The sequence below is a fragment of the Mobula hypostoma genome, chromosome 2 (assembly GCF_963921235.1).
Source record: "Mobula hypostoma chromosome 2, sMobHyp1.1, whole genome shotgun sequence".
NCBI lineage: Eukaryota > Metazoa > Chordata > Chondrichthyes > Myliobatiformes > Myliobatidae > Mobula > Mobula hypostoma.
Window position 1 is genome coordinate 117,790,764 of NC_086098.1, and position 21,168 is coordinate 117,811,931.

General features: G+C 58.3%; 1 protein-coding gene across 4 annotated transcripts in view; it reads left to right on the forward strand.

Annotated features, from left to right (window-relative positions):
• nvl (nuclear VCP like) overlaps positions 1 to 21,168 on the forward strand; it is a 162,123-nt gene that overhangs the window by 107,333 nt on the left and 33,622 nt on the right. For all 4 annotated transcript variants that reach the window (XM_063040507.1, XM_063040509.1, XM_063040508.1 and 1 more), the window contains 2 exons: positions 7,517 to 7,593; positions 19,288 to 19,422. In XM_063040507.1, the coding sequence (XP_062896577.1) occupies positions 7,517 to 7,593; positions 19,288 to 19,422 (212 nt within the window). The remainder of the gene's footprint in view (positions 1 to 7,516; positions 7,594 to 19,287; positions 19,423 to 21,168) is intronic.

A 21,168-nucleotide genomic window follows, 5' to 3' on the forward strand; every position in this document is an offset into this window, starting at 1 on the left:
TCCTGTGTTGTACTGTGCCCTGTGTTACTGACACCGAACCGCCTGTTCCTGTGTTGTACTGTGCCCTGTTTTACTGACACTGAACGGCCTGTTCCTGTGTTGTACTGTGCCCTGTGTTACTGACACCGAACGGCCTGTTCCTGTGTTGTACTGTGCCCTGTGTTACTGACACTGAACGGTCTGTTCCTGTGTTGTACTGTGCCCTGTGTTACTGACACCGAACGGTCTGTTCCTGTGTTGTACTGTGCCCTATGTTACTGACACCGAACGGCCTGTTCCTGTGTTGTACTGTGCCCTGTGTTACTGACACCGAACGGTCTGTTCCTGTGTTGTACTGTTCCCTGTGTTGTACTGTTCCCTGTGTTACTGACACCGAACGGTCTGTTCCTGTGTTGTACTGTGCCCTGTGTTACTGAGACCGAACGGCCTGTTCCTGTGTTGTACTGTGCCCTGTGTTACTGACACCGAACCGCCTGTTTCTGTGATATACTGTGCCCTGTGTTACTGACACCGAACCGCCTGTTCCTGTGTTGTACTGTACCCTGTGTTACTGACACCGAACGGCCTGTTCCTGTGTTGTACTGTGCCCTGTGTTACTGACACCGAACGGTCTGTTCCTGTGTTGTACTGTGCCCTGTGTTACTGACACCGAACGGCCTGTTCCTGTGTTGTACTGTGCCCTGTGTTACTGACACCGAACCGCCTGTTTCTGTGATATACTGTGCCCTGTGTTACTGACACCGAACGGCCTGTTCCTGTGTTGTACTGTGCCCTGTGTTACTGACACCGAACCGCCTGTTCCTGTGATATACTGTGCCCTGTGTTACTGACACCGAACGGCCTGTTCCTGTGTTGTACTGTGCCCTGTGTTACTGACACCGAACGGCCTGTTCCTGTGTTGTACTGTGCCCTGTGTTACTGACACCGAACGGTCTGTTCCTGTGTTGTACTGTGCCCTGTGTTACTGACACCGAACGGCCTGTTCCTGTGTTGTACTGTGCCCTGTGTTACTGACACCGAACGACCTGTTCCTGTGTTGTACTGTGCCCTGTGTTACTGACACCGAACGGCCTGTTCCTGTGTTGTACTGTGCCCTGTGTTACTGACACCGAACGGCCTGTTCCTGTGTTGTACTGTGCCCTGTGTTACTGACACCGAACGGCCTGTTCCTGTGTTGTACTGTGCCCTGTGTTTCTGACACCGAACGGCCTGTTCCTGTGTTGTACTGTGCCCTGTGTTACTGACACCGAACGGCCTGTTCCTGTGTTGTACTGTGCCCTGTGTTACTGACACCGAACCGCCTGTTCCTGTGTTGTACTGTGCCCTGTGTTACTGACACCGAACCGCCTGTTCCTGTGTTGTACTGTGCCCTGTGTTACTGACACCGAGCGGCCTATTCCTGTGTTGTACTGTGCTCTGTGTTACTGACACCGAACGGCCTGTTCCTGTGTTGTACTGTGTTCTGTGTTACTGACACCGAACGGCCTGTTCCTGTGTTGTACTGTGCCCTGTGTTACTGACACCGAACCGCCTGTTCCTGTGTTGTACTGTGTTCTGTGTTACTGACACCGAACGGCCTGTTCCTGTGTTGTACTGTGCCCTGTGTTACTGACACCGAGCGGCCTGTTCCTGTGTTGTACTGTGCTCTGTGTTACTGACACCGAGCGGCCTGTTCCTGTGTTGTACTGTGCTCTGTGTTACTGACACCGAACGGCCTGTTCCTGTGTTGTACTGTGTTCTGTGTTACTGACACCGAACCGCCTGTTCCTGTGTTGTACTGTGCCCTGTGTTACTGACACCGAACCGCCTGTTCCTGTGTTGTACTGTGCCCTGTGTTACTGACACCGAACGGTCTGTTCCTGTGTTGTACTGTGCCCTGTGTTACTGACACCGAACGGTCTGTTCCTGTGTTGTACTGTGCCCTGTGTTACTGACACCGAACGGCCTGTTCCTGTGATATACTGTGCCCTGTGTTTCTGACACCGAACGGCCTGTTCCTGTGTTGTACTGTGCCCTGTGTTACTGACACCGAACGGTCTGTTCCTGTGTTGTACTGTGCCCTGTGTTACTGACACCGAACCGCCTGTTCCTGTGTTGTACTGTGCCCTGTGTTACTGACACCGAACGGCCTGTTCCTGTGTTGTACTGTGCCCTGTGTTACTGACACCGAACGGCCTGTTCCTGTGTTGTACTGTGCCCTGTGTTACTGACACAAAACTGCCTGTTCCTGTGTTGTACTGTGCTCTGTGTTACTGACACCGAACTGCCTGTTCCTGTGTTGTACTGTGCCCTGTGTTACTGACACCGAACGGTCTGTTCCTGTGTTGTACTGTGCCCCGTGTTACTGACACCGAACGGCCTGTTCCTGTGTTGTACTGTGCCCTGTGTTACTGACACCGAACGGTCTGTTCCTGTGTTGTACTGTGCCCTGTGTTACTGACACTGAACGGCCTGTTCCTGTGTTGTACTGTGCCCTGTGTTACTGACACCGAACCGCGTGTTCCTGTGTTGTACAGTGCCCTGTGTTACTGACACCGAACGGCCTGTTCCTGTGTTGTACTGTGCCCTGTGTTACTGACACCAAACCGCCTGTTCCTGTGTTGTACTGTGCCCTGTGTTACTGACACCGAACCGCCTGTTCCTGTGTTGTACTGTGCCCTGTTTTACTGACACTGAACGGCCTGTTCCTGTGTTGTACTGTGCCCTGTGTTACTGACACCGAACGGCCTGTTCCTGTGTTGTACTGTGCCCTGTGTTACTGACACTGAACGGTCTGTTCCTGTGTTGTACTGTGCCCTGTGTTACTGACACTGAACGGTCTGTTCCTGTGTTGTACTGTGCCCTGTGTTACTGACACCGAACGGCCTGTTCCTGTGTTGTACTGTGCCCTGTGTTACTGACACCGAACGGTCTGTTCCTGTGTTGTACTGTTCCCTGTGTTACTGACACCGAACGGTCTGTTCCTGTGTTGTACTGTGCCCTGTGTTACTGAGACCGAACGGCCTGTTCCTGTGTTGTACTGTGCCCTGTGTTACTGACACCGAACCGCCTGTTTCTGTGATATACTGTGCCCTGTGTTACTGACACCGAACCGCCTGTTCCTGTGTTGTACTGTGCCCTGTGTTACTGACACCGAACGGCCTGTTCCTGTGTTGTACTGTGCCCTGTGTTACTGACACCGAACGGTCTGTTCCTGTGTTGTACTGTGCCCTGTGTTACTGACACCGAACGGCCTGTTCCTGTGTTGTACTGTGCCCTGTGTTACTGACACCGAACCGCCTGTTTCTGTGATATACTGTGCCCTGTGTTACTGACACCGAACGGCCTGTTCCTGTGTTGTACTGTGCCCTGTGTTACTGACACCGAACCGCCTGTTCCTGTGATATACTGTGCCCTGTGTTACTGACACCGAACGGCCTGTTCCTGTGTTGTACTGTGCCCTGTGTTACTGACACCGAACGGCCTGTTCCTGTGTTGTACTGTGCCCTGTGTTACTGACACCGAACGGTCTGTTCCTGTGTTGTACTGTGCCCTGTGTTACTGACACCGAACGGCCTGTTCCTGTGTTGTACTGTGCCCTGTGTTACTGACACCGAACGACCTGTTCCTGTGTTGTACTGTGCCCTGTGTTACTGACACCGAACGGCCTGTTCCTGTGTTGTACTGTGCCCTGTGTTACTGACACCGAACGGCCTGTTCCTGTGTTGTACTGTGCCCTGTGTTACTGACACCGAACGGCCTGTTCCTGTGTTGTACTGTGCCCTGTCTTTCTGACACCGAACGGCCTGTTCCTGTGTTGTACTGTGCCCTGTGTTACTGACACCGAACGGCCTGTTCCTGTGTTGTACTGTGCCCTGTGTTACTGACACCGAACCGCCTGTTCCTGTGTTGTACTGTGCCCTGTGTTACTGACACCGAACCGCCTGTTCCTGTGTTGTACTGTGCCCTGTGTTACTGACACCGAGCGGCCTATTCCTGTGTTGTACTGTGCTCTGTGTTACTGACACCGAACGGCCTGTTCCTGTGTTGTACTGTGTTCTGTGTTACTGACACCGAACGGCCTGTTCCTGTGTTGTACTGTGCCCTGTGTTACTGACACCGAACCGCCTGTTCCTGTGTTGTACTGTGTTCTGTGTTACTGACACCGAACGGCCTGTTCCTGTGTTGTACTGTGCCCTGTGTTACTGACACCGAGCGGCCTGTTCCTGTGTTGTACTGTGCTCTGTGTTACTGACACCGAGCAGCCTGTTCCTGTGTTGTACTGTGCTCTGTGTTACTGACACCGAACGGCCTGTTCCTGTGTTGTACTGTGTTCTGTGTTACTGACACCGAACCGCCTGTTCCTGTGTTGTACTGTGCCCTGTGTTACTGACACCGAACCGCCTGTTCCTGTGTTGTACTGTGCCCTGTGTTACTGACACCGAACGGTCTGTTCCTGTGTTGTACTGTGCCCTGTGTTACTGACACCGAACGGTCTGTTCCTGTGTTGTACTGTGCCCTGTGTTACTGACACCGAACGGCCTGTTCCTGTGTTGTACTGTGCCCTGTGTTACTGACACCGAACAGTCTGTTCCTGTATTGTACTGTGCCCTGTGTTACTGACACCGAACGGCCTGTTCCTGTGTTGTACTGTGCCCTGTGTTACTGACACCGAACGGTCTGTTCCTGTGTTGTACTGTGCCCTGTATTTCTGACACCGAACGGCCTGTTCCTGTGTTGTACTGTGCCCTGTGTTACTAACACCGAACGACCTGTTCCTGAGTTGTACTGTGCTCTGTGTTACTGACACCGAACCGCCTGTTCCTGTGTTGTACTGTGCCCTGTGTTACTGACGCCGAACCGCCTGTTCCTGTGTTGTACTGTGCCCTGTGTTACTGACACCGAACCACCTGTTCCTGTGTTGTACTGTGCCCTGTGTTACTGACACCGAACGGCCTGTTCCTGTGTTGTACTGTGCCCTGTGTTACTGACACCGAACGGTCTGTTCCTGTGTTGTACTGTGCCCTGTGTTACTGACACCGAACGGTCTGTTCCTGTATTGTACTGTGCCCTGTGTTACTGACACCGAACGGCCTGTTCCTGTGTTGTACTGTGCCCTGTGTTACTGACACCGAACGGCCTGTTCCTGTGTTGTACTGTGCCCTGTGTTACTGACACAAAACTGCCTGTTCCTGTGTTGTACTGTGCTCTGTGTTACTGACACCGAACCGCCTGTTCCTGTGTTGTACTGTGCCCTGTGTTACTGACACCGAACGGTCTGTTCCTGTGTTGTACTGTGCCCCGTGTTACTGACACCGAACGGCCTGTTCCTGTGTTGTACTGTGCCCTGTGTTACTGACACCGAACGGTCTGTTCCTGTGTTGTACTGTGCCCTGTGTTACTGACACTGAACGGCCTGTTCCTGTGTTGTACTGTGCCCTGTGTTACTGACACCGAACCGCGTGTTCCTGTGTTGTACAGTGCCCTGTGTTACTGACACCGAACGGCCTGTTCCTGTGTTGTACTGTGCCCTGTGTTACTGACACCAAACCGCCTGTTCCTGTGTTGTACTGTGCCCTGTGTTACTGACACCGAACGGCCTGTTCCTGTGTTGTACTGTGCCCTGTGTTACTGACACCGAACGGCCTGTTCCTGTGTTGTACTGTGCCCTGTGTTACTGATACCGAACGGCCTGTTCCTGTGTTGTACTGTGCCCTGTGTTACTGACACCGAACGGCCTGTTCCTGTGTTGTACTGTGCCCTGTGTTACTGACACCGAACCGCCTGTTCCTGTGTTGTACTGTGCCCGGTGTTACTGACACCGAACCGCCTGTTCCTGTGTTGTACTGTGCCCTGTGTTACTGACACCGAACGGCCTGTTCCTGTGTTGTACACTGCCCTGTGTTACTGACACCGAACGGCCTGTTCCTGTGTTGTACTGTGCCCTGTGTTACTGACACCGAACCGCCTGTTCCTGTGATATACTGTGCCCTGTGTTACTGACACCGAACCGCCTGTTTCTGTGATATACTGTGCCCTGTGTTACTGACACCGAACGGCCTGTTCCTGTGTTGTACTGTGCCCTGTGTTACTGACACCGAACCGCCTGTTCCTGTGTTGTACTGTGCCCGGTGTTACTGACACCGAACCGCCTGTTCCTGTGTTGTACTGTGCCCTGTGTTACTGACACCGAACGGCCTGTTCCTGTGTTGTACAGTGCCCTGTGTTACTGACACCGAACGGCCTGTTCCTGTGTTCTACTGTGCCCTGTGTTACTGACACCGAACCGCCTGTTCCTGTGATATACTGTGCCCTGTGTTACTGACACCGAACCGCCTGTTTCTGTGATATACTGTGCCCTGTGTTACTGACACCGAACGGCCTGTTCCTGTGTTGTACTGTGCCCTGTGTTACTGACACCGAACGGCTTGTTCCTGTGATATACTGTGCCCTGTGTTTCTGACACCGAACGGCCTGTTCCTGTGTTGTACTGTGCCCTGTGTTACTGACACCGAACGGTCTGTTCCTGTGTTGTACTGTGCCCTGTGTTACTGACACCGAACGGCCTGTTCCTGTGTTGTACTGTGCCCTGTGTTACTGACACCGAACCGCCTGTTCCTGTGATATACTGTGCCCTGTGTTACTGACACCGAACGGCCTGTTCCTGTGTTGTACTGTGCCCTGTGTTACTGACACCGAACGGTCTGTTCCTGTGTTGTACTGTGCCCTGTGTTACTGACACCGAACGGCCTGTTCCTGTGTTGTACTGTGCCCTGTGTTACTGATACCGAACCGCCTGTTCCTGTGATATACTGTGCCCTGTGTTACTGACACCGAACGGCCTGTTCCTGTGTTGTACTGTGCCCTGTGTTACTGACACCGAACCGCCTGTTCCTGTGTTGTACTGTGCCCTGTGTTACTGACACCGAACGGTCTGTTCCTGTGTTGTACTGTGCCCTGTGTTACTGACACCGAACGGCCTGTTCCTGTGTTGTACTGTGCCCTGTGTTACTGACACCGAACGGCCTGTTCCTGTGTTGTACTGTGCCCGGTGTTACTGACACCGAACGGCCTGTTCCTGTGTTGTACTGTGCCCTGTGTTACTGACACCGAACCGCCTGTTCCTGTGTTGTACCGTGCCCTGTGTTACTGACACCGAACCGCCTGTTCCTGTGTTGTACTGTGCCCTGTGTTACTGACACCGAACGGTCTGTTCCTGTGTTGTACTGTGCTCTGTGTTACTGACACCGAACGGCCTGTTCCTGTGTTGTACTGTGCCCTGTGTTACTGACACCGAACGGCCTGTTCCTGTGTTGTACTGTGCCCTGTGTTACTGACACCGAACGGCCTGTTCCTGTGTTGTACTGTGCCCTGTGTTACTGACACCGAACGGCCTGTTCCTGTGTTGTACTGTGCCCTGTGTTACTGACACCGAACGGCCTGTTCCTTTGTTGTACTGTGCCCTGTGTTACTGACACCGAACGGTCTGTTCCTGTGTTGTACTGTGCCCTGTGTTACTGAATGTTTGGTTTCTCAGCCAGGAAGCGAGGTTTTGAGGCACAGCACCCAGCGCTGAAGTTTGAGGACATCGGTGGCAGCGATGCAACCCTGAAGGTGAGACGGGTCGTGTGTCTGTCCCGAAGGTGGGACGGGTCGTGTGTTTGTCCCGAAGGTGGGACGGGTCGTGTGTCTGTCCTGAAGGTGAGACGGGTCGTGTGTCTGTCCCGAAGGTGACACGGGTCGTGTGTCTGCCCCGAAGGTGAGACGGGTCGTGTGTCTGTAATGAAGGTGGGAAGGGTCGTGTGTCTGTACTGAAGGTGGGACGGGTCGTGTGTCTGTCCCGAAGGTGAGACGGGTCGTGTGTCTGTCCCGAAGGTGGGACGGGTCGTGTGTCTGTCCCGAAGGTGAGACGGGTCGTGTGTCTGTAATGAAGGTGGGACGGGTCGTGTGTCTGTACTGAAGGTGGGACGGGTCAAGTGTCTGTCCCGAAGGTGGGACGGGTCGTGTGTCTGTACTGAAGGTGGGACGGGTCGAGTGTCTGTCCCGAAGGTGGGACGGGTCGTGTGTTTGTCCCGAAGGTGAGACGGGTCGTGTGTCTGTCCCGAAGGTGCGACGGGTCGTGTGTCTGTCCCGATGGTGGGACGGGTCGTGTGTCTGTGCCGAAGGTGGGACGGGTCGTGTGTCTGTCCTGAAGGTGGGACGGGTCGTGTGTCTGTCCCGAAGGTGGGACGGGTCGTGTGTCTGTACTGAAGGTGAGACGGGTCGTGTGTCTGTACTGAAGGTGGGACGGGTCGTGTGACTGCACTGAAGGTGTGACGGGTCGTGTGTCTGCCTTGAAGGTGGGACGGGTCGTGTGTCTGTACTGAAGGTGGGATGGGTCGTGTGTCTGTCCCGAAGGTGAGATGGGTCGTGTGTCTGTACTGAAGGTGCTACGGGTCGTGTGTCTGCCCTGAAGGTGAGACGGGTCGTGTGTCTGTCCCGAAGGTGGGACGGGTCGTGTGTCTGTCCCGATGGTGGGACGGGTCGTGTGTCTGTGCCGAAGGTGGGACGGGTCGTGTGTCTGTCCCGAAGGTGGGACGGGTCGTGTGTCTGTCCCGAAGGTGGGACGGGTCGTGTGTCTGTCCCGAAGGTGAGACGGGTCGTGTGTCTGTCCCGAAGGTGGGACGGGTCGTGTGTCTGTCCCGATGGTGGGACGGGTCGTGTGTCTGTGCCGAAGGTGGGACGGGTCGTGTGGCTGACCGGGTCGTGTGTCTGTCCCGAAGGTGAGACGGGTCGTGTGTCTGTCCCGAAGGTGGGACGGGTCGTGTGTCTGTCCCGATGGTGGGACGGGTCGTGTGTCTGTGCCGAAGGTGGGACGGGTCGTGTGTCTGTCCCGAAGGTGGGACGGGTCGTGTGTCTGTCCCGAAGGTGGGACGGGTCGTGTGACTGCACTGAAGGTGTGACGGGTCGTGTGTCTGCCTTGAAGGTGGGACGGGTCGTGTGTCTGTACTGAAGGTGGGACGGGTCGTGTGTCTGTCCCGAAGGTGAGATGGGTCGTGTGTCTGTACTGAAGGTGCTACGGGTCGTGTGTCTGCCCCGAAGGTGGGACGGGTCGTGTGTCTGCCCCGAAGGTGGGACGGGTCGTGTGTCTGCCCCGAAGGTGGGACGGGTCGTGTGTCTGTACTGAAGGTGGGACGGGTCGTGTGTCTGTCCCGAAGGTGCGACGGGTCGTGTGTCTGTAATGAAGGTGCGACGGGTCGTGTGTCTGTCCCGAAGGTGCGACGGGTCGTGTGTCTGTCCCGAAGGTGAGACGGGTCGTGTGTCTGTCCCGAAGGTGGGACGGGTCGTGTGTCTGTCCCGATGGTGGGACGGGTCGTGTGTCTGTGCCGAAGGTGGGACGGGTCGTGTGTCTGTCCCGAAGGTGGGACGGGTCGTGTGTCTGTCCCGAAGGTGGGACGGGTCGTGTGTCTGTCCCGAAGGTGGGACGGGTCGTGTGTCTGTACTGAAGGTGAGACGGGTCATGTGTCTGTACTGAAGGTCGGACGGGTCGTGTGACTACACTGAAGGTGTGACGGGTCGTGTGTCTGCCTTGAAGGTGGGACGGGTCGTGTGTCTGTACTGAAGGTGGGATGGGTCGTGTGTCTGTCCCGAAGGTGAGATGGGTCGTGTGTCTGTACTGAAGGTGCTACGGGTCGTGTGTCTGCCCCGAAGGTGGGACGGGTCGTGTGTCTGCCCCGAAGGTGGGACGGGTCGTGTGTCTGCCCCGAAGGTGGGACGGGTCGTGTGTCTGTACTGAAGGTGGGACGGGTCGTGTGTCTGTCCCGAAGGTGCGACGGGTCGTGTGTCTGTAATGAAGGTGCGACGGGTCGTGTGTCTGTCCCGAAGGTGCGACGGGTCGTGTGTCTGTACTGAAGGTGGGACGGGTCGTGTGTCTGTCCCGAAGGTGGGACGGGTCGTGTGTCTGTAATGAAGGTGAGACGGGTCGTGTGTCTGTAATGAAGGTGAGACGGGTCGTGTGTCTGTCCTGAAGGTGAGACGGGTCGTGTGTCTGCCCCGAAGGTGAGACGGGTCGTGTGTCTGCGCTGAAGGTGGGACGGGTCGTGTGACTGCGCTGAAGGTGTGACGGGTCGTGTGTCTGCCCTGAAGGTGGGACGGGTCGTGTGTCTGTACTGAAGGTGGGATGGGTCGTGTGTCCCGAAGGTGAGATGGGTCGTGTGTCTGCACTGAAGGTGCTACGGGTCGTGTGTCTGCCCTGAAGGTGGGATGGGTCGTGTGTCTGCCCTGAAGGTGGGACGGGTCGTGTGTCTGTCCCGAAGGTGGGACGGGTCGTGTGTCTGTCCCGAAGGTGGGACGGGTCGTGTGTCTGTCCCGAAGGTGCGACGGGTCGTGTGTCTGTAATGAAGGTGAGACGGGTCGTGTGTCTTTACTGAAGGTGGGACGGGTCGTGTGTCTGTCCCGAAGGTGGGACGGGTCGTGTGTCTGTACTGAAGGTGAGATGGGTCGTGTGTCTGTAATGAAGGTGGGACGGGTCGTGTGTCTGCCCCGAAGGTGGGACGGGTCGTGTGTCTGCCCCGAAGGTGGGACGGGTCGTGTGTCTGTACTGAAGGTGGGACGGGTCGTGTGTCTGTCCCGAAGGTGCGACGGGTCGTGTGTCTGTAATGAAGGTGCGACGGGTCGTGTGTCTGTCCCGAAGGTGCGACGGGTCGTGTGTTTGTACTGAAGGTGGGACGGGTCGTGTGTCTGTCCCGAAGGTGGGACGGGTTGTGTGTCTGTAATGAAGGTGAGACGGGTCGTGTGTCTGTAATGAAGGTGAGACGGGTCGTGTGTCTGTAATGAAGGTGGGACGGGTCGTGTGTTTGTACTGAAGGTGGGACGGGTCGTGTGTCTGTCCCGAAGGTGGGACGGGTCGTGTGTCTGTAATGAAGAAGGTGAGACGGTCGTGTGTCTGTCCCGAAGGTGAGACGGGTCGTGTGTCTGCCCCGAAGGTGGGACGCGTCGTGTGTCTGTCCCGAAGGTGGGACGGGTCGTGTGTCTGTAATGAAGGTGAGACGGGTGTGTGTGTCTGTAATGAAGGTGAGACGGGTCGTGTGTCTGTCCCGAAGGTGAGACGGGTCGTGTGTCTGCCCCGAAGGTGAGACGGGTCGTGTGTCTGCCCTGAAGGTGAGACGGGTCGTGTGTCTGCGCTGAAGGTGGGATGGGTCGTGTGTCTGTAATGAAGGTGCGACGGGTTGTGTGTCTGCACTGAAGGTGAGACGGGTCGTGTGTCTGTCCCGAAGGTGGGACGCGTCGTGTGTCTGTCCCGAAGGTGGGACGGGTCGTGTGTCTGTGATGAAGGTGCGATGGGTCATCTGTCTGTCCCGAAGGTGGGATGGGTCGTGTGTCTGCCCCGAAGGTGGGACGGGTCGTGTGTCTGCCCCGAAGGTGGGACGGGTTGTGTGTCTGTACTGAAGGTTGGACGGGTCGTGTGTCTGTCCCGAAGGTGGGACGGGTCGTGTGTCTGTCCCGAAGGTGCGACGGGGCGTGTGTCTGTAATGATGGTGAGACAGGTCGTGTGTCTGTACTGAAGGTGGGACGGGTCGTGTGTCTGTCCCGAAGGTGGGACTGGTCGTGTGTCTGTAATGAAGGTGAGATGGGTCGTGTGTCTGTCCCGAAGGTGCGACGGGGCGTGTGTCTGTAATGATGGTGAGACAGGTCGTGTGTCTGTACTGAAGGTGGGACGGGTCGTGTGTCTGTCCCGAAGGTGGGACTGGTCGTGTGTCTGTAATGAAGGTGAGATGGGTCGTGTGTCTGTCCTGAAGGTGAGACGGGTCGTGTGTCTGTCCCGAAGGTGAGACGGGTCGTGTGTCTGTCCCGAAGGTGGGACGGGTCGTGTGTCTGTCCCGATGGTGGGACGGGTCGTGTGTCTGTGCCGAAGGTGGGACGGGTCGTGTGTCTGTACTGAAGGTGAGACGGGGTCGTGTGTCTGTACCGAAGGTGGGACGGGTCATGTGTCTGTGCCGAAGGTGGGACGGGTCGTGTGTCTGTAATGAAGGTGCGATGGGTCGTGTGTCTGTACTGAAGGTGGGATGGGTCGTGTGTCCCGAAGGTGAGATGGGTCGTGTGTCTGCACTGAAGGTGCTACGGGTCGTGTGTCTGCCCTGAAGGTGGGATGGGTCGTGTGTCTGCCCTGAAGGTGGGACGGGTCGTGTGTCTGTCCCGAAGGTGGGACGGGTCGTGTGTCTGTCCCGAAGGTGGGACGGGTCGTGTGTCTGTCCCGAAGGTGGGACGGGTCGTGTGTCTGTCCCGAAGGTGGGACGGGTCGTGTGTCTGTCCCGAAGGTGAGACGGGTCGTGTGTCTGTCCCGAAGGTGGGACGGGTCGTGTGTCTGTCCCGAAGGTGGGACGGGTCGTGTGTCTGTGCCGAAGGTGGGACGGGTCGTGTGTCTGTACTGAAGGTGAGACGGGGTCGTGTGTCTGTACCGAAGGTGGGACGGGTCATGTGTCTGTGCCGAAGGTGGGACGGGTCGTGTGTCTGTAATGAAGGTGCGATGGGTCGTGTGTCTGTCCCGAAGGTGGGACGGGTCGTGTGTCTGTCCCGAAGGTGGGACGGGTCGTGTGTCTGTCCCGAAGGTGGGACGGGTCGTGTGTCTGTCCCGAAGGTGGGACGGGTCGTGTGTCTGTCCCGAAGGTGAGACGGGTCGTGTGTCTGTAATGAAGGTGCGACGGGTCGTGTGTCTGTCCTGAAGGTGGACGGGTCGTGTGTCTGTGAAGGTGAGACGGGTCGTGTGTCTGCGCTGAAGGTGGGATGGGTCGTGTGTCTGTGGTGAAGGTGCGACGGGTTGTGTGTCTGCACTGAAGGTGAGACGGGTCGTGTGTCTGTCCCGAAGGTGGGACGGGTCGTGTGTCTGCACTGAAGGTGGGACGGGTCGTGTGTCTGCCTTGAAGGTGGGACGGGTCGTGTGTCTGTACAGAAGGTGGGACGGGTCGTGTGTCTGTCCCGAAGGTGAGATGGGTCGTGTGTCTGTACTGAAGGTGCTACGGGTCGTGTGTCTGCCCCGAAGGTGAGACGGGTCGTGTGTCTGCCCCGAAGGTGGGACGGGTCGTGTGTCTGCCCCGAAGGTGGGACGGGTCGTGTGTCTGTACTGAAGGTGGGACGGGTCGTGTGTCTGTCCCGAAGGTGGGACGGGTCGTGTGTCTGTAATGAAGGTGGGACGGGTCGTGTGTCTGTCCCGAAGGTGGGACGGGTCGTGTGTCTGTCCCGAAGGTGAGACGGGTCGTGTGTCTGTCCCGAAGGTGGGACGGGTCGTGTGTCTGTCCCGATGGTGGGACGGGTCGTGTGTCTGTGCCGAAGGTGGGACGGGTCGTGTGTCTGTCCCGAAGGTGGGACGGGTCGTGTGTCTGTCCCGAAGGTGGGACGGGTCGTGTGTCTGCACTGAAGGTGTGACGGGTCGTGTGTCTGCCTTGAAGGTGGGACGGGTCGTGTGTCTGTACTGAAGGTGGGACGGGTCGTGTGTCTGTCCCGAAGGTGAGATGGGTCGTGTGTCTGTACTGAAGGTGCTACGGGTCGTGTGTCTGCCCCGAAGGTGGGACGGGTCGTGTGTCTGCCCCGAAGGTGGGACGGGTCGTGTGTCTGCCCCGAAGGTGGGACGGGTCGTGTGTCTGTACTGAAGGTGGGACGGGTCGTGTGTCTGTCCCGAAGGTGCGACGGGTCGTGTGTCTGTAATGAAGGTGCGACGGGTCGTGTGTCTGTCCCGAAGGTGCGACGGGTCGTGTGTCTGTCCCGAAGGTGAGACGGGTCGTGTGTCTGTCCCGAAGGTGGGACGGGTCGTGTGTCTGTCCCGATGGTGGGACGGGTCGTGTGTCTGTGCCGAAGGTGGGACGGGTCGTGTGTCTGCCCGAAGGTGGGACGGGTCGTGTGTCTGTCCCGAAGGTGGGACGGGTCGTGTGTCTGTCCCGAAGGTGGGACGGGTCGTGTGTCTGTACTGAAGGTGAGACGGGTCATGTGTCTGTACTGAAGGTCGGACGGGTCGTGTGACTACACTGAAGGTGTGACGGGTCGTGTGTCTGCCTTGAAGGTGGGACGGGTCGTGTGTCTGTACTGAAGGTGGGATGGGTCGTGTGTCTGTCCCGAAGGTGAGATGGGTCGTGTGTCTGTACTGAAGGTGCTACGGGTCGTGTGTCTGCCCCGAAGGTGGGACGGGTCGTGTGTCTGCCCCGAAGGTGGGACGGGTCGTGTGTCTGCCCCGAAGGTGGGACGGGTCGTGTGTCTGTACTGAAGGTGGGACGGGTCGTGTGTCTGTCCCGAAGGTGCGACGGGTCGTGTGTCTGTAATGAAGGTGCGACGGGTCGTGTGTCTGTCCCGAAGGTGGGACGGGTCGTGTGTCTGTAATGAAGGTGAGACGGGTCGTGTGTCTGTAATGAAGGTGAGACGGGTCGTGTGTCTGTCCTGAAGGTGAGACGGGTCGTGTGTCTGCCCCGAAGGTGAGACGGGTCGTGTGTCTGCGCTGAAGGTGGGACGGGTCGTGTGACTGCGCTGAAGGTGTGACGGGTCGTGTGTCTGCCCTGAAGGTGGGACGGGTCGTGTGTCTGTACTGAAGGTGGGATGGGTCGTGTGTCCCGAAGGTGAGATGGGTCGTGTGTCTGCACTGAAGGTGCTACGGGTTGTGTGTCTGCCCTGAAGGTGGGATGGGTCGTGTGTCTGCCCTGAAGGTGGGACGGGTCGTGTGTCTGTCCCGAAGGTGGGACGGGTCGTGTGTCTGTCCCGAAGGTGGGACGGGTCGTGTGTCTGTCCCGAAGGTGCGACGGGTCGTGTGTCTGTAATGAAGGTGAGACGGGTCGTGTGTCTGTAATGAAGGTGGGACGGGTCGTGTGTCTGCCCCGAAGGTGGGACGGGTCGTGTGTCTGCCCCGAAGGTGGGACGGGTCGTGTGTCTGTACTGAAGGTGGGACGGGTCGTGTGTCTGTCCCGAAGGTGCGACGGGTCGTGTGTCTGTAATGAAGGTGCGACGGGTCGTGTGTCTGTCCCGAAGGTGCGACGGGTCGTGTGTTTGTACTGAAGGTGGGACGGGTCGTGTGTCTGTCCCGAAGGTGGGACGGGTTGTGTGTCTGTAATGAAGGTGAGACGGGTCGTGTGTCTGTAATGAAGGTGAGACGGGTCGTGTGTCTGTAATGAAGGTGGGACGGGTCGTGTGTTTGTACTGAAGGTGGGACGGGTCGTGTGTCTGTCCCGAAGGTGGGACGGGTCGTGTGTCTGTAATGAAGGTGAGACGGGTCGTGTGTCTGTCCCGAAGGTGAGACGGGTCGTGTGTCTGCCCCGAAGGTGGGACGCGTCGTGTGTCTGTCCCGAAGGTGGGACGGGTCGTGTGTCTGTAATGAAGGTGAGACGGGTCGTGTGTCTGTAATGAAGGTGAGACGGGTCGTGTGTCTGTCCCGAAGGTGAGACGGGTCGTGTGTCTGCCCCGAAGGTGAGACGGGTCGTGTGTCTGCCCTGAAGGTGAGACGGGTCGTGTGTCTGCGCTGAAGGTGGGATGGGTCGTGTGTCTGTAATGAAGGTGCGACGGGTTGTGTGTCTGCACTGAAGGTGAGACGGGTCGTGTGTCTGTCCCGAAGGTGGGACGCGTCGTGTGTCTGTCCCGAAGGTGGGACGGGTCGTGTGTCTGTGATGAAGGTGCGATGGGTCATCTGTCTGTCCCGAAGGTGGGATGGGTCGTGTGTCTGCCCCGAAGGTGGGACGGGTCGTGTGTCTGCCCCGAAGGTGGGACGGGTTGTGTGTCTGTACTGAAGGTTGGACGGGTCGTGTGTCTGTCCCGAAGGTGGGACGGGTCGTGTGTCTGTCCCGAAGGTGCGACGGGGCGTGTGTCTGTAATGATGGTGAGACAGGTCGTGTGTCTGTACTGAAGGTGGGACGGGTCGTGTGTCTGTCCCGAAGGTGGGACTGGTCGTGTGTCTGTAATGAAGGTGAGATGGGTCGTGTGTCTGTCCTGAAGGTGAGACGGGTCGTGTGTCTGTCCCGAAGGTGAGACGGGTCGTGTGTCTGTCCCGAAGGTGGGACGGGTCGTGTGTCTGTCCCGATGGTGGGACGGGTCGTGTGTCTGTGCCGAAGGTGGGACGGGTCGTGTGTCTGTACTGAAGGTGAGACGGGGTCGTGTGTCTGTACCGAAGGTGGGACGGGTCATGTGTCTGTGCCGAAGGTGGGACGGGTCGTGTGTCTGTAATGAAGGTGCGATGGGTCGTGTGTCTGTCCCGAAGGTGGGACGGGTCGTGTGTCTGCCCCGAAGGTGGGACGGGTCGTGTGTCTGCCCCGAAGGTGGGACGGGTCGTGTGTCTGTCCCGAAGGTGGGACGGGTCGTGTGTCTGTCCCGAAGGTGAGACGGGTCGTGTGTCTGTAATGAAGGTGGGACGGGTCGTGTGTCTGTCCTGAAGGTGAGACGGGTCGTGTGTCTGCCCCGAAGGTGAGACGGGTCGTGTGTCTGCGCTGAAGGTGGGATGGGTCGTGTGTCTGTGGTGAAGGTGCGACGGGTTGTGTGTCTGCACTGAAGGTGAGACGGGTCGTGTGTCTGTACTGAAGGTGGGACGGGTCGTGTGACTGCACTGAAGGTGGGACGGGTCGTGTGTCTGCCTTGAAGGTGGGACGGGTCGTGTGTCTGTACAGAAGGTGGGATGGGTCGTGTGTCTGTCCCGAAGGTGAGATGGGTCGTGTGTCTGTACTGAAGGTGCTACGGGTCGTGTGTCTGCCCTGAAGGTGGGACGGGTCGTGTGTCTGCCCTGAAGGTGGGACGGGTCGTGTGTCTGTCCCGAAGGTGGGACGGGTCGTGTGTCTGTAATGAAGGTGAGACGGGTCGTGTGTCTGTAATGAAGGTGAGACGGGTCGTGTGTCTGTACCGAAGGTGGGACGGGTCGTGTGTCTGTGCCGAAGGTGGGACGGGTCGTGTGTCTGTGCCGAAGGTGGGACGGGTCGTGTGTCTGTCCCGAAGGTGGGACGCGTCGTGTGTCTGTGCCGAAGGTGGGACGGGTCGTGTGTCTGTCCCGAAGGTGGGACGGGTCGTGTGTCTGTCCCGAAGGTGGGACGCGTCGTGTGTCTGTGCCGAAGGTGGGACGGGTCGTGTGTCTGTCCCGAAGGTGGGACGCGTCGTGTGTCTGTCCCGAAGGTGGGACGCGTCGTGTGTCTGTGCCGAAGGTGGGACGGGTCGTGTGTCTGTCCCGAAGGTGGGACGCATCGTGTGTCTGTCCCGAAGGTGAGACGGGTCGTGTGTCTGTGATGAAGGTGCGATGGGTCATGTGTCTGTCCTGAAGGTGGGACGGGTCGTGTGTCTGCCCCGAAGGTGGGACGGGTCGTGTGTCTGCCCCGAAGGTGGGATGGGTCGTGTGTCTGTACTGAAGGTGGGACGGGTCGTGTGTCTGTCCCGAAGGTGCGACGGGTCGTGTGTCTGTCCCGAAGGTGCGACGGGTCGTGTGTCTGTACTGAAGGTGGGACGGGTCGTGTGTCTGTCCCGAAGGTGGGACGGGTCGTGTGTCTGTAATGAAGGTGAGACGGGTCGTGTGTCTGTCCTGAAGGTGAGACGGGTCGTGTGTCTGTCCTGAAGGTGAGACGGGTCTTGTGTCTGCCCCGAAGGTGAGACGGGTCGTGTGTCTGCCCCGAAGGTGAGACGGGTCGTGTGTCTGCCCCGAAGGTGGGATGGGTCGTGTGTCTGCGCTGAAGGTGCGATGGGTCGTGTGTCTGTCCCGAAGGTGCGACGGGTCGTGTGTTTGTACTGAAGGTGGGACGGGTCGTGTGTCTGTCCCGAAGGTGGGACGGGTTGTGTGTCTGTACTGAAGGTGAGACGGGTCGTGTGTCTGTACTGAAGGTGGGACGGGTCGTGTGACTGCACTGAAGGTGTGACGGGTCGTGTGTCTGCCCTGAAGGTGGGACGGGTCGTGTGTCTGTACTGAAGGTGGGATGGGTCGTGTGTCCCGAAAGTGAGATGGGTCGTGTGTCTGTACTGAAGGTGCTACGGGTCGTGTGTCTGCCCTGAAGGTGGGATGGGTCGTGTGTCTGCCCTGAAGGTGGGACGGGTCGTGTGTCTGTCCCGAAGGTGGGACGGGTCGTGTGTCTGTCCCGAAGGTGGGACGGGTCGTGTGTCTGTCCCGAAGGTGCGACGGGTCGTGTGTCTGTAATGAAGGTGAGACGGGTCGTGTGTCTGTACTGAAGGTGGGACGGGTCGTGTGTCTGTCCCGAAGGTGGGACGGGTCGTGTGTCTGTAATGAAGGTGAGATGGGTCGTGTGTCTGTCCTGAAGGTGAGATGGGTCGTGTGTCTGTACTGAAGGTGAGACGGGTCGTGTGTCTGTCCCGAAGGTGAGACGGGTCGTGTGTCTGTCCCGAAGGTGGGACGGGTCGTGTGTCTGTCCCGATGGTGGGACGGGTCGTGTGTCTGTGCCGAAGGTGGGACGGGTCGTGTGTCTGTACCGAAGGTGAGACGGGGTCGTGTGTCTGTACCGAAGGTGGGACGGGTCGTGTGTCTGTGCCGAAGGTGGGACGGGTCGTGTGTCTGTAATGAAGGTGCGAGGGGTCATGTGTCTGTCCCGAAGGTGCGACGGGTCGTGTGTCTGTCCTGAAGGTGAGATAGGTCATGTGTCTGTATTGAAGGTGGGACGGGTCGTGTGTCTGTCCCGAAGGTGAGATGGGTCGTGTGTCTGTAATGAAGGTGGGACGCGTCGTGTGTCTGTCCCGAAGGTGGGACGGGACGTGTGTCTGTCCCGAAGGTGAGACGGGTCGTGTGTCTGTACTGAAGGTGGGACGGGTCGTGTGTCTGTACTGAAGGTGAGACGGGTGTTGTGTCTGTCCCGATGGTGAGACGGGTCGTGTGTCTGTCCTGACGGTGATACGGGACGTGTGTCTGCCCTGGCGCAGACAGCAACAGGCATGTTCACTCCTTCGCTCTCAGTCCTCGCCTCCCTCACCCGACCTCGATACTCTCCCACTCCCACTCGCTCTTAACCTTTCCACTAGTAGTGTCAGCGATGAGAGCTGCAGGGAATGAGATGGCTGCCGAGAGCAGAGAGAATGATGTGTAGTCAGCGTGACTGTGTGTGTGTGTGTGTGTGTGTGTGTGTGTGTGTGTGTGAGAGAGAGACACACATACACCCATTGCTGGGTGACAGGATGTGATGAGGCATTCTTACCCTCTCCCTCATTCCCTGCCTCCCTCCCTCCCTCCACAGATGTGGGGTGAGAGTGATGACAGATAACCCCCTCACCTTTTCCCTGTGAGTTGTGTGGAGGAGATGGGTGACATTGTGAGCCTTTCTCTTTTCTCACTCTCCCCTTCCCCCTCCATGCACCCACCCATCTCCTTCTCTCCCTCTCTCTCCCCAGGAGGTGTGCGAACTGCTCATCCATCTGAGACACCCGGAGGTGTACGAGCAGCTGGGGGTGCAGCCTCCCCGTGGGTTCCTGTTGCATGGGCCTCCGGGCTGTGGGAAGTCTCTGCTGGCACAGGCCATTGCTGGGGTAAGTAATGGGGGTGGCTACTCTCAGCATATCTTGTAGCACTCCCCTCCTCCTCTGACCTGCAATGTCCAGTCCCCATTCACTTTCTCCGGAAATGTCCTGTATCCTCACGGTCCCACTGGAATCGTCCCATCCTATCCCTCCCGACCTCACCGGGATTGTCCCGTCCCATCCCGATCTCACCGGGATCATCCCGTCCTGTCCCCTCCCGATCTCACCGGAATTGTCCCGTCCCCTCCGGATCTCACGGGGATTGTCCCGTCCCATCCCCTCCGGATCTCACCGGGATTGTCCCATCCTGTCCTGTCCCGATCTCACCGGGATTGTCCCATCCTGTCCCCTCCCCGATTTCACCGGGATCATCCCATCCTGTCCCGTCCCGTCCCCTCCCGATCTCACCGGGATTGTCCCGTTCCGTCCGCTCCTGATCTCACCGGGATTGTCCCGTCCCGTCCCCTCCCGATCTCTCTGGGATTTTCCCGTCCCGTCCCCTCTGGATCTCACCAGGATGGTCCCGTCCCGGCCCCTCCTGATCTCACCGGGATGGTCCCGTCCCCTCCCCTCCCGATCTCACCGGGATCGTCCCGTCCCCTCCCCTCCCGATCTCACCGGGATCGTCCCGTCTCCTCCCTTCCCGATCTTACCGGGATTGTCCTGTCCCGTCCCGTCCTATCCCGATCTCACTGGGATTGTCCTGTCCTGTCTCCTCCCAATCTCACTGGGATTGTCCCGTCTCCTCCCTTCCTGATCTTACCGGGATCGTACTGTCCCCTCCCATCTCGATCTCACGGGGTTGTCCCATCCCCTCCCGATCTCACTGGGATCGTCCCGTCTCCTCCCTTCCTGATCTTACCGGGATTGTCCCGTCCCGTCCCCTACTGATTTCACCGGGATTTTCCCGTCCCGTCCCCTCTGGATCTCACCAGGATTGTCCCATCCCGATCTCACCGGGATTGTCCCATCCCCTCCCGATCTCACCGGGATTGTCCCATCACCTCCTGTCCCGATCTCACCGGGATTGTCCCGTCCCGTCCCCTCCCGATCTCACCGGGATTGTCCCATCCCCTCCGGATCTCACCGGGATTGTCCCATCTCCTCCTGTCCCGATCTCACCGGGATTGTCCCGTCCCGTCCCCTCCCGATCTCACCGGGATTGTCCCGTCCCGTCCCGACCTCACCGGGATTGTCCTGTCTCGTCCCCTCCCGATCTCACCAGGATTGTCCCGTCCCCTCCCGACCTCACCGGGATTGTCCTGTCTCGTCCCCTCCCGATCTCACCAGGATTGTCCCGTCCCCTCCCGATCTCACCGGGATTTTCCCATCCCGTCCCCTCCCGATCTCACCAGGATCGTCCCGTCCCATCCCGTCCCGATCTCACTGGGATCGTCCCGTCCCCTCCGGATCTCACTGGGATGGCCCCGTCCCGGCCCCTCCCGATCTCACCGGGATGGTCCCGTCCCCTCCCCTCCCGATCTCACCGGGATTGTCCCGTCCCGGCCCCTCCCGATCTCACCAGGATTGTCCCATCCCCTCTCGATCTCACCGGGATTGTCCCGTCCCCTCCCGATCTCACCATGATTGTCCCATCCCCTCCCGATCTCACCGGGATTGTCCCGTCCTGACCCCTCCCGATCTCACCAGGATTGTCCCGTCCCGACCCTCCCGATCTCACCGGGAATTTCCCATCCCCTCCTGCTCTCAGCCTGAGTGTCCCACCCGTGTTGGTTATGATTGGGAATATCCATT